At 57.8% G+C, this 13,378-nt stretch overlaps 1 protein-coding gene across 3 annotated transcripts in view; it reads left to right on the plus strand.

Moving 5' to 3' along the window:
- The window catches only part of DCPS (decapping enzyme, scavenger), a 35,091-nt gene extending 21,988 nt beyond the window's left edge, over window positions 1-13,103 (plus strand). Inside the window, exons 3-8 of one of the 3 annotated variants that reach the window (XM_084867581.1) lie at window positions 1,112-1,257; window positions 1,404-1,514; window positions 2,656-2,763; window positions 6,217-6,330; window positions 11,677-11,787; window positions 12,712-13,103. In XM_084867581.1, the coding sequence (XP_084723707.1) occupies window positions 1,112-1,257; window positions 1,404-1,514; window positions 2,656-2,763; window positions 6,217-6,330; window positions 11,677-11,787; window positions 12,712-12,978 (857 nt within the window). In that variant the 3' untranslated portion in view covers window positions 12,979-13,103. The remainder of the gene's footprint in view (window positions 1-1,111; window positions 1,258-1,403; window positions 1,515-2,655; window positions 2,764-6,216; window positions 6,331-11,676; window positions 11,788-12,711) is intronic. The other 2 variants (XM_084867582.1, XM_084867583.1) reach the window with 2 other exon arrangements.
- Window positions 13,104-13,378: the final 275 nt, after the last annotated feature.

The following is a 13,378-nucleotide window of genomic DNA, read 5'->3' on the forward strand; positions in this document are numbered from 1 at the left end:
CTGACTGAAGGGTCCCGGGTTCGATTCCCGTCAAGGGCATGTACCTTGGTTGCGGGCACATCCCCAGTAGGGGGTGTGCAAGAGGCAGCTGATCGATAATTCTCTCTCATGGATGTTTCTAACTCTCTATCCCTCTCTCTTCCTCTCTGTAAAAAACCAATAAAAAATATATTTAAAAAAGAAATAGAGAAAGGGACTTCGCCGAAGCCAGGTGATACTGGAAGAGGACCCTAAGCTAGGGCTCCTTGCGGGAAAAACATGGTTCTCGCCTGTGGCAGTCTTATCTGGGGACATGCGGCAACGCCTGGAGACATGCTTGGTGGTCACGAGTGGAGAGAGTTTTAGTTTGACTAGTTAGCACCCTGCAATGCACCGAGAGCCACAGCAGAGAATCAGAGGCCAGAACGATGGCATCCAGGTTGAGAATCCAGGATCAGAGGTAGCCAGCATGGCCTGGCCGGCGGGAGCCTCGCCCTGTGCATTGGAAGGTCGAGGGTTTTGTTCCCAGTCGGGACACACTGTCCCTCTGTCCTCTCCTTTCCGATCCTCTCCAAAATAAGAAAATAAGTAAAGTAGTCAGTAAATATTTACTGTGTATCAGACATTGTTCTAAGTGTTTCATCGGTATTGACTCGCTTAATCCTCCCCAATCCTAGGACATAGGGGCTGTTGTTCTCAGGTGGAGGCCTAGGGGCAGGGGAGAGTTCAAGTAAACGGACTGGCATCCGGGTCCCAAGGAAGGAGCAGGACAGCCAGGACTTGAATCCGGCCAGCTTCTGGGCCCGTGCCCTTGACCACGGTGCCGTCCCGTACTGCTGGGTGTGCAGAGGACCGCTCGGCTTTGAACCAGATGTTCAGCTTCGGGCCCAGAAACCCACATCGTAGGAACTGGTATGTGAGCAGAGGGCAAGGCTGAGGAGTAGGTGATGAGTTTCCCAGATCCTAAGTGTGGCCCAGCTTATGAATTCAGTGGCACAAGGTGACCAGATCGCAGGTGACTGGAGCCTCAGAGGCGGGCCGAGGTCGTCCCCTTGCCCTGGTGGGGACCAGAGTGTGGCTGAGCTGTGCCGAGGGGACTGACTGCAGTCCGGGCCGTGTTCTGTCGTTGCAGATGTAAAGACGACCGTGGTTTACCCGGCCACAGAGAAGCACCTGCAGAAGTACCTGCGCCAGGACCTCCACCTGGTTCGAGAGACGGGACGGGACTACAAGAACGTCACCTTGCCCCACCTGGAGTCCCAGAGCCTCAGCATCCAGGTGACTTGTTCTGGCCCGGAGGGGTCAGACGCGGAGTGCTGTCCCTGTGGCTAGCGTGTCTTTCTCATGCATTTGCCGAGGTCTTACCAGGAGCCAGCACCAGGGCGTGGGGCTCCCTGCCTCCCTGAGCTTACGTCCTCGCGCAGGAGACAGCACGCAGAGACGTAAATGGCCACGGGAGGTGCGCGGTCACGAGTGCTGTGGAGAAAAGTCAGCAGGAAAGTGGCACAGGCCCAGCCGGCCAGTGTGGCTCAGTGGTGCGTTGATCTATGGAACCAGGAGGTCAGGGTTCCATTCCCAGTCGGGGCACATGCTCAGGTTTCTGGCTTGATCCCCAGTAGGGGGCGTTGAGGAGGCAGGTGATCAATGATTCTCTCTTATTATTGATGTTTTTCTCTCTCTCCCCTTTCCCTTCCTCTCTGAAATCAATAAAAATATAGTTACCCAAAAATAAAGTCTTGGAAAAAAAGGAGTGGCATAAAAAGTCCTCGGGTGAGGTGGCCACTGTTTTCCAAGGCTAGTCATTGATAGGGGAGCTGAGCCGGGTCCCAGCAGGCCCCTGAGGCTCCCTGGGGGTCCCAGCCTAGTCCATCGGAGAGTCTGTGCCGCCTCTGCAGCAGCCCTGATGGAGTCTGAGTGGCTGTGCCCTCCCCAGGTAACTGTGAAGGGGCAGAGACCGCTGCCTCATTGGGCCTTTAATCCTGGTTTTGAGCAAACCAGCCTCCCAAAGCCGAATCTTAGAGTAAAGAACTTCCCCGTGGCCAGTTTGCCCTCATGTCCATTCCCCAGGGGCAAGACCCGCTGTCCCGGGGGGGAAGGCTTAGTGCAGACCTTTACCCATGGGCTTGGCGGCGTTTTCTGAGTGTCTTCGGCGACTGGACCAGACGCCAGGCCATTTAGCTAAGAGACCCCGATTTCTCCTTGGCGTGGACCCAGCGCCAACCAGCACGTCTGCCTGGAATTGGCCCCAAGTGAATGCTCTGCGTTAAGGATGACGGATGAGTTGTTTTCCTGCTCACTCACTGGCTCTGTCTCCAAGTCTTCATCACTCACCCTTGTTCCCTCTGAGCATGTCGCACCCACTCTCCGAGGTTCAGGTTACAGAGGTGGGGGCGTTCCAGTATGGGAGACTCACAGCCATTTCTCCCAGGGCCAGAGCAGTGGGTGTCCTGGCTGGAGGGGCAGCACAGGGGGGGGTGTACGCAGGAGGAGGACGGAGAGGAGGGTTGGCTGGTTGGGCGGGAGGCCCGGTGTGCCCACAGCCCTCTCCCAGCCTGGCTGTTAGCCACGGTTCCCGGTGCCGTATTGGCACAGGGTTCCACTGGCGAGATGTTTTAATTTTAAGTCCCAGCACTTGCTCTGTCTTCCAAGTGGGAAAGAGATGCTCCATCTTCCTAGGTAGCGCCTGCTGTCAGGATTCTAGAGGGATCTCCTGGAATATTATGTGTCCTCTGTGCTGATTGCACATCCATGGGATTCAAGAGAGGAAACCCTTCATATACTCGTGTGAGTCAGATGTACCTTCTTATGAACCATTATTCAGATCTTTTTATAAAATAATACAGTACAATTCCACTACTCTACCGACTTCTGTTGGACACTTGCGCTCACTTGTGTATTCTTTCGTGGCTATTTCTAGCAAGTTTACAGGCACGAAGCTCACCTGGCGACAGCTATCATATTCACTGAGCATCTACCCTCTGCCAGGCCCTGTGCTCGGCTCAGGAGGGTCACCCTACAGTGCCCCTTAGTCTGATGGGAAGAGGGACATGTGATCCGACCATATGATGATACCAGCACTTTGGTGGTTTATATATATATGAGGTGCAGTGGTGACATGGGGAGTGATCAGCTCAGACAGTGGGGCTTCACAGAGGAGGGTACCCTCCCACTGGCTCCTCCTTTATGGGGGGACAAGCAGAAGTTCCCCAAGGCGGAGAGGGCCAGCAGGGGCGGGGGGAGGCACTCTGTCCAGTTCCCACACCTTGCTCATCATCAGGGCGGCCTGGTGAGATGTTTAAAAATACAGAACCTAGTCCATATCTGCTGAACCAGAACGTTCAGGGCCTGGAGCGGGGAAATCTGTGTTTTAAAAGCTCTCTGTTTCTGCTGCTCATCAGATCTGAGAACGCTTGCCATAGCCAGGGAGGGTCCCTGAGCAGTTTAATCACGTGTGAGGTGAGCCTGGTGAGGGGGGGAGAGCAGGAGGGCCAGAGCCCAGCATGGGTCTGAGGAGGCGGAGGCAGCGGTGAAGGTTGCCGTAGCGACTGGAGAGGGAGGGCGTAGGAACTGGTGATGGGGAGAATTGAGGGAAGAGCCTGGGATGGTCCAGGTCTCGCCTGAGCCATGAGGGGACAGAGAGTAGGATAGTTAACCAGGATGGGGGGCGTGGACAGCAGAGAGGGTTAATGGGAAGACCGTGAGTTCAGTCCTCACCTCAAAACATCTCCACAACAGCCCTTCGGAGACGGAGTTCTCAGCCAGGTGGCCTGGCCCAGCCTCTGTGCTCTTAGCAGACTACCCTGCTTGGCTCCTCACATTCGGCGCCTGTGACTTGTAGTGAAAATGCCCGGGAAAAAGGCAGCGGGATGTGTGACTCGGCGCAGGAGGGATGCTCAGGCTGAAGCCGGCGGCTGAGTCACTGAGTCGAGGCTTCAGCGTTATCTGGGTCTGGCTCTGCCCGGCACGGCACTCCTTCACTTCGGAAGCCCCGTTTCCTTGTCGGAACATGACTCCACTCCGGGTGGACATGGAGAGAGGTGCCACATATCACATGTTTGCTGTGTTTCCAGCCCAGAAAAGGCGCCAGAGTGGCAGCTGCCTTTCTGCATGCACAGGGGACAGTTCTAGGGAACAGGACGGAACAGTGCAGAGCTGAGATGCCTGCAGGTTAAGGGGCCAGAGGAGGGGCCAGCAGGGCTGAGCAGAGAAGCAGGAGCGTGGGGAGGAAGCGGGATGCCCCAAGGAGGAGAGGGCCCGGAGGGAGCGGGCCATGTCACTGCTGGACCATGCCAGGAGCATTTCCGTGCCGCTCACAGCCCTCATCACCGGGTGGCCATCTCCCTGCCTTTCCTTCAGAAAGCAGCTACTCCCCATACAGAGCCCCTTGGGGATGAGGGGATCCTGTATCCTGGTTCTCTCTTTCTCATCTGGGGTCCTGGCTGAGACGCGTGGATTGAGGCCCCTCCCACTCTCCCAGAGACCTTTCCCAGGGAGCCTGGAGCTCGGGCTCCGAGTCCAGGCTCTGGCTTAGAATTGTGTGAACTTCCTTGCCCTGCCTTTCCCTTACCTGCAAAGTGGGGTGCTCACAGCCCCGAATTCCCAGGATTGCTGTGAGGACAACCCGTGAGGCACTGGAGCAGGGCCTGGCAGGGCGTAAGACTGCGCTCCTCACCGCCCGCCTGGTGTCGCCACTCCATCCTCCCATCTGCGTCAGTCTTGCCCTTCGGTCAGCACCATCTCTCTTCTCCTCCTTCCCTTTCCCCAGTCAGGCTTGTCGCCTCCGCCTACCAAACTCAGTTCAAATTAGGCTGCTAAGGCGACATCCCGGATTCCATTCCTGGAATAGGTGTCACTCACTCTCTGCATCTCTTAGGCAGGAAAGGGAGGAGGGTCCAAGTTTCTTTCTGAGACTTGTTTCTTAATTCACAGCTTAAAAATGAGTTCCCCAAAGGCAAAAGTTTGGTCCTCTTCACCCTCCAGACCTCTCCCGGGCGGCCAGGCTCTTCTCGGGAAGTGCGGCCTTTTTTCTCTGTGGTGGGTGGCCCACCTGTGACCTGGCTGTGGGTCCTACCAGGAGGCTGGGTAGCCCAGCTAGTCCCAGGCAGGCCCCCTCTGCTCCTGAGCTCTCCTTCCCAGAAAGCTGCACTTGACCTTGGCCGTGCTGGCTAGGAGCTGACAGCCAAGGATGCAGATTCCTGGGATGAGGTGTGCAGACCCTAAACCAGCCTCTGCCCCTGCTTTTGCTGACACAGCCCTTCACGGGTGTTGGTGTCAGTGCCCTGGCCTCCCATTTCACCCCTGCATGAGCGTGGAGGCCGTGATGACAAGCGGAGGGGCAGCGGTGTGAGCCCAGCGTGGCCTCTGGCTGGCTTTCCAGCAGGTTCTATGGTTCTGGCATGGAGTGCACTGTCCTGGGAGGAAGTCTCTCTTGCAAAGGCTGCTCAGAGCTGGGGAAAGTGGAGAAATGCGGAGTCTGTGGTCTGGGGTGTTTGAGCCCTGTGAGAACAGGCCTTATCTTAACCTCCTGGCAGGGGGCTTCTTCAGAGAGGCCATTGGGGCCTTGATTGTAAACTGATGTCCTTGGGACCCACACTGTGCCCAAGGATGGACTCCCTAAGACTCAGCAGCAACAGTAGCAGACGCAAGGGGTGTGGGAGGGCCAGAGCCCTGGGTAGATAAGAGAATCATTGATTGGCTCCTCCTGCATACTCCTTACTGGGGATCGAGCCCCCACCGGGAATCGAACTGTGTGACCTCTTGGTTGATAGGTCAATGCGCAACCACTGAGCCACACTGGCCAGGCCAGGTCTGCTTTGTTACACAGGGACCATGTCAGCGGGAACTGCTGTGGCTCCAGGTGGGCGGCCACTCTGAGGATCCCACACCTTCTGTAGACTCTGCCCTGGCATGGAGCCAGCTTCCTGTGCAGAGGGAACCCCCCCAACCTGACCGTTTGCTGAGGTCCTCAGTGATGTGGGCGGGGCCCGTGGAGCCACTCTCCCCTGGTTCCCAGGCCTGCGTGGCCCCAGCAGTGTATGCACACTCCGGACCTGAAGAGCCTGACGAGCCAGCGCCCTCTGCCCCGCGGGGCCTTGTGAGGTGGCTGGTGACCGAGTGTCCGCAGGGGGCCGGGGCAGCCTGAGTTCGGATGCCCTGAGCTCCGGGGCTGTTCTCTTGGAGGGGCCAGAGCTTCCTTAGCCCAGCATGGGAATGAACCCTCTCTCCCTCCGCTACCAGTGGGTGTACAACATCCTCGACAAGAAGGCGGAAGCCGACCGGATTGTTTTTGAGAACCCGGACCCCTCTGACGGCTTTGTCCTCATCCCCGACCTCAAGTGGAACCAGCAGCAGGTAAGCGCTGGGCTTCTCTGCCCTCGGCGTCCTGCGCCGGGGCGGGTGGCTGACCCGCCGTAATCTTACCTTAAGCCCCCTTCTTTCTTTCCCGCGCTGGTCTCCCACTCTCTAAGCAGATTGTCCTTAACCAACAGGGAGAGGTCTGAGCTCTGCACGCTAATGCATACCTGTCATTCAGAGTGTTTATGCTTCAGTGGGCACTTTATTTTTATTTATTTTTTAAATATATATTTTATTGATTTTTTTTTTTTTTTTTTACAGAGAGGAAGGGAGGAGGGATACAGAGTTAGAAACATCGATGGGAGAGAAACATTGATCAAGCTGCCTCCTGCACACCCCCTACTGGGGATGTGCCTGCAACCAGGGTACATGCCCTTGACTGGAATCGAACCCGGGACCTGGCAGTCCGCAGGCCGATGTTCTATCCACTGAGCCAAACTGGTTAGGGCTCAGTGGACACTTTAAAGCCCTCTCTGTCTCCTCCAGTCCCCACCCCCCAGCGGGTCTGTGTGTGGTTGCGGGGGGGGCGGGGAGGGAGGCGGGCTGAGGCGATGTTTATATAACCATACGGGCTGCTCCTTAACCCGCCAAGTGGCTTGGGTGGCCACTCTCACTTTCTGCAGCCCCGCGCCGGCCTGTTTGCTTTTCTTCATCTCCCTAGACACCGGCAGGCCGAGGCCGGCCCCCGGGCTGAATCAGTGATGGGCAGCAGTCACGGTGAGCCACCTGTGGCCGCCCCTGCGCCGCCCTGGTTCCGGGGGGGGGGGTCCCGGCAGCCCCTCCTCGCCTGAGCCTCTCCATGGTGCTCCCTGGTCGCCACGTGCCTGCTGCCGTTCCACCCCCAAAGGAGCAGGCTTCTGGGGAGCCACCTTCTCTCTGTCCCTCCCAGTTTTCTGAAACCTCTCTGTCTCTCCACCTTCCCTCCTCCCACCCTCACTCCCCTGCACCTGCCCACTGCAGACACCGTGTACCACCCCCCCCCCCGGGGGGGGCCTGCATGCCCTGCCCTTAAAGAACAGGAGACAGCGGCCTCCAGGGGTGCGTGTCCCTCCGCAGCCTCCTTGGGGCCGGACTCGGCCCGCGGCAGGTCGGGGCCAGGAGAAGGCCCCGGAGGCCAGAGGCGTAATCACCGAGTAGGAAGTGGGGAGTAGATAGGTGCCCCCCTCCTCTAACTGGACTCCGTGGGTTTCCGTTCTGCCTTTGGGTGGGCCCTTCTGGAAGTCATGGGACCTGCAGAGGCATCCTTCAGGGGGCTGGGCCCTGCCCGCCTCGCCCGCCTCGGCTGGGACGCCTCCCGCTTCTTTCCCGGCCTGGGCCTGCTCTCGGGGTCTTTGGATCCTTACCGGGCTCCCCGGCAGCCTGCTTGGTCTTGATCGGGTGATTTCCGGACCTGCCGTGCCCCCTTCGCTGCCAGACATGGGGGCTGGGAGCCCAGGGCCGGGCACCGGGCCAGCCTCGCGGCTCAGGCGCACAGGCTCGTGAGCGCCAGCTGCCTTACCAGCCTGTGGGGCTTCCTGAACGTGGCTCGGGTGGAAGGAAATGAAGGGAGTTTCCAGGAGTTGGAGAGCTAGGCAAGAGCAGAGTGTGGGGTGCAGTAGTGGAGAGAGACGGCCCCCATCTTACCATCCCCCCGCAGCTCAGCCCCACCTCAAGCCTCCACAGAGGCAGCCAGGACTGGCCCTGGAATGGGGGAGCTGGGACAGGCCCTGGGGATGCTGGTGGCAGCTGTGGGCAATGCCTTGTGCAAACCCCATCTGCCCCTTGGCAGCCCTGCGCCTGGAGGTCCTGGGTTGCAGCCTGGTCATGGGAGGTGGGGGTGGGGTGGGAGGAACTCCTGACTCACAAGATCTGAGCTTGTGATTGGCCTGAGGGGCAACAGGAGACAGACTTGTGCGTCTTCATTCTAGAAGCCCACGCACTGAGAAGGCCAGCAGGGCTGCCCTCTTCTGTTCCTCTAAGACAGAGAGGCTCCAGGAGCTGCACTGGCATCCAGCCGCAGGTCCGGACTGGTCCTCCGCGACTGAGGATGCGCACGCTGAATGTCAGGCTGTTGCCCTGGCCCATGGGGCTCAGTTGAGTGAGCGTCATTCCGTGCACCAAAAGGTCACTGGTTCAGGTCATGGCAGATTCCCAGATTTCAGTCTCTGGTTGGGGTGCATGTGGGAGGCAACTGAGCTCTCGCTCTCTCTGTCTCTCTCTGTCTCTCTCTCTCTCTCTCTCTCTCTCTCTCTCTTTCTCTCCCTCCCTCCCTCCCTTTCTCCCTCCTTCTCTCTCTTTCTCTCTCCCCCCCTTCTTTCCCCCTTTTCCTCCCGCCCTCTGCCTTTCTCTCTTTATTTTTTTAAAAATATATTTTATTGATTTTATACAGAGAGGAAGGGAGAGAGATAGTTAGAAACATCGATGAGAGAGAGTCATCGATCAGCTGCCTCTTGCACACCCCCTACTGGGGATATGCCCGCAACCAAGATACATGCCCTTGACCGGAATCGAACCCGGGACCTTTCAGTCCCCAAGCCGACGCTCTATCCATTGAGCCAAACCGGTTTCGGCTGCCTTTCTCTCTTTAAAATGTTTTTTTAAGTCAGACTTTCCTTGATGGTAATATAGGTGCCATTGTTCTTAACCTTTGCTTAATTAGCACTTTGGTAGTGCCATATGTCACTGTGACAGAACCTGACAATTAGGCAGTGTACCCAGCAGGGAGAGGGCGGGCAGGGGTGGAGGAGAGCGCGCACCTGCATTTTCTCCGGGGAGGCTTTCTGCTCGCCTGGAACCTCCCGCTGCTCTTTCTCCCAGGAGGGTGTCTTTACATACAGGGTGTCCCCCAAAATCTGTAATAATTATGAAGGCAGTGCTTATTACATTTACACTAAATGTATTAAAATACACTTCATTTTCAAAATGCAGTAGAACTCAGCTGTGTGTACATTTTTTGGGGGATGCCCTGTATTTATGTTAATGACTCGGGATTAATTAGCAAGACTCTGCGTCCATGTGTCCATCCATCCGTGCCACGAATACCTGCCACGCCCCTAATGTGTGCCAGACCTCTGCCTTCCTGGAGCCACACATCCCTCCCTCGGTTCTCTTAAGAGATCGCCTGCGTGTTTTAGTTGCTTATTCGTTGTAGGTCTGGTTCGTACCTGCACAGAGTAAACGTGCACACAGCCCAAGGTGTGCAGGGAGAATAGGTCGTCACCCTCCTTCCTCTACTTCCCTTCCCCAGGAGAGATCATTTCTTTTCTTTTTTTAAAAATATATTTTATTGATTTTGTACAGAGAGGAAGGGAGAGAAATAGAGAGTTAGAAACTTCGATGAGAGAGTGTCATCGATCAGCTGCCTCTTGCACACCCCCTACTGGGGATATGCCCGCAACCAAGGTACATGCCCTTGACCGGAATCAAACCCAAGACCTTTCAGTCCCCAGCCGACGCTCTATCCATTGAGCCAAACCGGTCTCGGCGAGGAGAGATCATTTCTTTGTCCTTCCAGAGAGCCTTTCCCTGTTGTACGTAGGAGCATGTGTGTGTGTTTATGGAGACACACGTGCACTTTCAGGCCATGTGACTTCAGTTCTCTGGTCTAAGTTCTCAGCACAGGACACTGCCCTTCGGGTCACCCCGAGGCGGAGGGATGGCTCGCCCTCCGAAGCTCCGGCCAATCGCATTCTCACCCCTCAGCCTGAGCCAGGAAGCTGCCCCTCCGAGTCCTCCGTCCTCCCTTGTAAAATGAGATTGATGGCTGCCTTCCCGGCCACCCCCTGGGGTGCCAGTGTGAGACCCTTGCCGGCCCCTTGTCTGGCCTTTTCCAGAGAGTTTCTCTGAGCCAGAGGCCCTTTGGCTGCAGAACATCTGAAGTAACGTCTGATATCCGAGGATGGCGTTCTCTTCCCTTCCACACCCCGCCATGAGCCGACGCCCAGCGCCGGGCCGCCCGCCTCAGTCCACGTCGGGGGAGCAGGGGGTGCGACTGAGTGTCATGTTTGGATGGCCATCAGGCGGCATTAAAACAAAGGCTCCTATTCTTCGGGAGTCCTGTGATAGTGACACCTGGGACGACCGCAGACATCCACAGACACACCCATGCCTGGAGTTTAAGACGTTTTGTTTTTTCTCTCCTGGCTTCTCCCGGGGCCTCCACCTCATGAGAGAGTAAACGTCCTGGACGCGTGTCCCGGAAAAGGAGAGCACCGAAGGCGCTTGTGGGCGAGAGAGCCCGGTTGGCACAGCTCTGTCATCTGCCAGAGGCTCCCCCGGGCCCGTGTGCAGCAGGCCTGGGGCAGGGAGCCCAGAGAGGCTGGAGCCCTGGCAGCGGAGAGCGTCTGGGGCGGGAGGGGACCGCTGGCAGGAAGAGGCACATGGACATCAGGTGCCACATGGAAAACCTCATTCCCGCTTTTCAGCTCGGGGCCGGTCCCCAGACTATATCTCGTGGAGGAATCTGGCAGCTCAGACACAGGGCTGAGTGCTGCTGGAGTTGCCCCAGGCCTTCCCCTGGAGCCCGGGAGGCTGGGCCTGCCTCACACGCAGGCACAGGATGTGATAGCCAAGGCCAGCGGGCCGGGGAGGGGAGGGGTGGGGACAGATTCTGGGCCAGAGGCGTTCATTTCTGTCATGGGCACCATCTTGTCGACTTTGGTTCTTTGCAGCGTGGTGACCTCCAGGTTTGGGCCAGGCGCTGTTCTCAGGGAGGACAGTGGGAAGGGCTGCTGGGGACAAGGGGGTGGAGAGGGGTGGGGAGAGGAGAAGGTCAGTGCGGCTCTGGTGGTGCCCCTGCCGAACCGGTCCCGGCTCCCTCTCCGCCTTCACACGCCTTCACCGCCTTCGAGTCCCTGCAGATCGGGTTATTTCCTCTGCCCTCAGCTCTATGCTTTCCTGCCTCCGAGCCTTTGCTCTCACTGTTGCCTCTCCCCGAAGGCCCCTCCTGTAAGCCCACCTCTTCAAGACGCCGATCCCCGCCGCCTCCTCCAGGAAGCCTCTCCGGATGGCCCCAGCTGGTCTTCCTTCTCCCAGTCCTTCTGTCACCTCGTGTCTGAGGAGTCACTTGTGTCCATGCGATTAGACCATTAACTCTTCAGGGGAGAGTTGTCCTGGCACGTGAGCCCCATCAGCTCCGAGTTTAGGATATTCCTTTGCAGGAGGAATGGACAGAAGTTCCGTTCCTTAGGCCGTCCACTCCCTGGGCTCGTGGACGCCCACATCGCTGGGCATCAGTCCTGCTGTGGGGTCCCTGGGGCGGGCTGTGGCTGGCACCGCAGGCCTGGGGGTGGGCGCCTGCTGGCTTCGCTGGGCAGTTCCCGGCTCTGCCACCCGCTGAGCCCGCTGTCCTCCCGCTCCCTGCAGCTGGATGACCTGTACCTGATCGCCATCTGCCACCGCCGGGGCATCAGGTCGATTCGGGACCTCACCTCGGAGCACCTGCCGCTGCTCAGGAACATCCTCCGGGAGGGGCAGGTGAGTTGCCCTGGCAACACGTCGAAGCCCAGAGGAATCAATCACCTCTTGCTTTCAGCGTGCTCCCTGTACCCTCCTCACCCTCCCCAGACGGTGTCTGCGACGGGGGCTTCTTTCTGAGTCTGCGTGGGGCTGCACAGGCTCTCTCCAGGCCCTGCCGCCAACCCTCCTCACCCCCTCTCTCCTCCTCCTAAGTTCCCACTTCGGTGCCTGCCTTCCCCCCCAGGCCCAGCCCAGGGTCGCCTGTCTGGCTGTGACAGCCGCACACACAGCCACGTTTCTTGTAGCTGGATCGATGGCTCTGAGGTGTGAGTGCAGGAACCGCCTCTAGCCCGCAGACAGAGCCGTATTCCTGACTCCTGGGATTCGGGAGACTGTCTATGTGGGGTGACTGTTGAGTCGAATGAAATTATGGGGGTGCTGAAAGGAGCCCCGAGGGGAGGGAAGATGGGGGAAGAGAGGCTAGAATCCAGCCAAGGGCACATGGCCAGGTTGTGGGTTTGATTCCCAGTGCGGGATATGCAGGAGGCAGCTGACCAATAATTCTCTCCCATCCCTGATATCCCTGATGTTTCTCTCCTTTTCCCTTCCTCTCTGAAATCAATAAAGATTTAAATATATATATATATATATATATATATATATATATACACACACACACACACACACACACACATATATATATATATATATATATATATATATATATATATATATTTCTTTATATATTTATATTTTTTTTTAAAGCAAGAGCCTCAGCTTGGCTGTCACCTGCCCGCTCTGATCCAGAGGGATGCAGGGACCTGCAGCGCGGTGGGCAGAGGGCTGTGGGCAGTTTTATTACCTGTCCGAAGGTTGCTCTGAGGTTAGGGCGGGAGGAGGGGCAGCACGGTGACCCCTCTCCCACCGCTCCCTTCTCCCCAGGAAGCCATCCTGCAGCGGTACCGGGTGAGGGGGGACCGCCTCCGCGTGTACCTGCACTACCTGCCCTCCTACTACCACCTGCACGTGCACTTCACCGCCCTGGGCTTCGAGGCGCCCGGCTCGGGCGTGGAGCGGGCCCACCTGCTGGCGGAGGTGATCGAGAACCTGGAGCGCGACCCCGAGCACTACCAGCAGCGCACCCTCACCTTCGCCCTCCGGGCGGATGACCCCCTGCTCAGGCTCCTGCAGGAGGCCCAGAAGAGCTGAGCTCCTGGACGGTCCAGAGAACACAAGATACGCGGGACTGGGGTGGGGTTTTTTAGCGACAAATTAATTTTTATAACTGTGGTTTGTACGGGCTTATTTCTAGTGTGCCAGTAAAGTATTGGTCGCATTTGGCGTGGACTGGCCGTGCCACACCCAGGAGGCAGGTGCTCAGGAAGGTGGAGTGGGCAGACCCCCAAAAAGAGGGTGGGGGGTGGCTTCAGCTGACCCGGATGGCTGGCAGGCCCGACACCAAATCCTGCACACCCCTCCTGCCGGTTTCCGAGGGTCCTGCGGACTGAAGGGTCCCAGGTTCTCACTCCCTGTTCTCACCCCCCATTCTCCTGCCACGTCCTCTCCTTCCTGCCGGACGGTGTTCCTGGGAATGCCCTCAAGGCGGAAA

The sequence above is a fragment of the Pipistrellus hanaki genome, assembly GCF_964339955.1.
Source record: "Pipistrellus hanaki genome assembly, chromosome: 19".
NCBI lineage: Eukaryota > Metazoa > Chordata > Mammalia > Chiroptera > Vespertilionidae > Pipistrellus > Pipistrellus hanaki.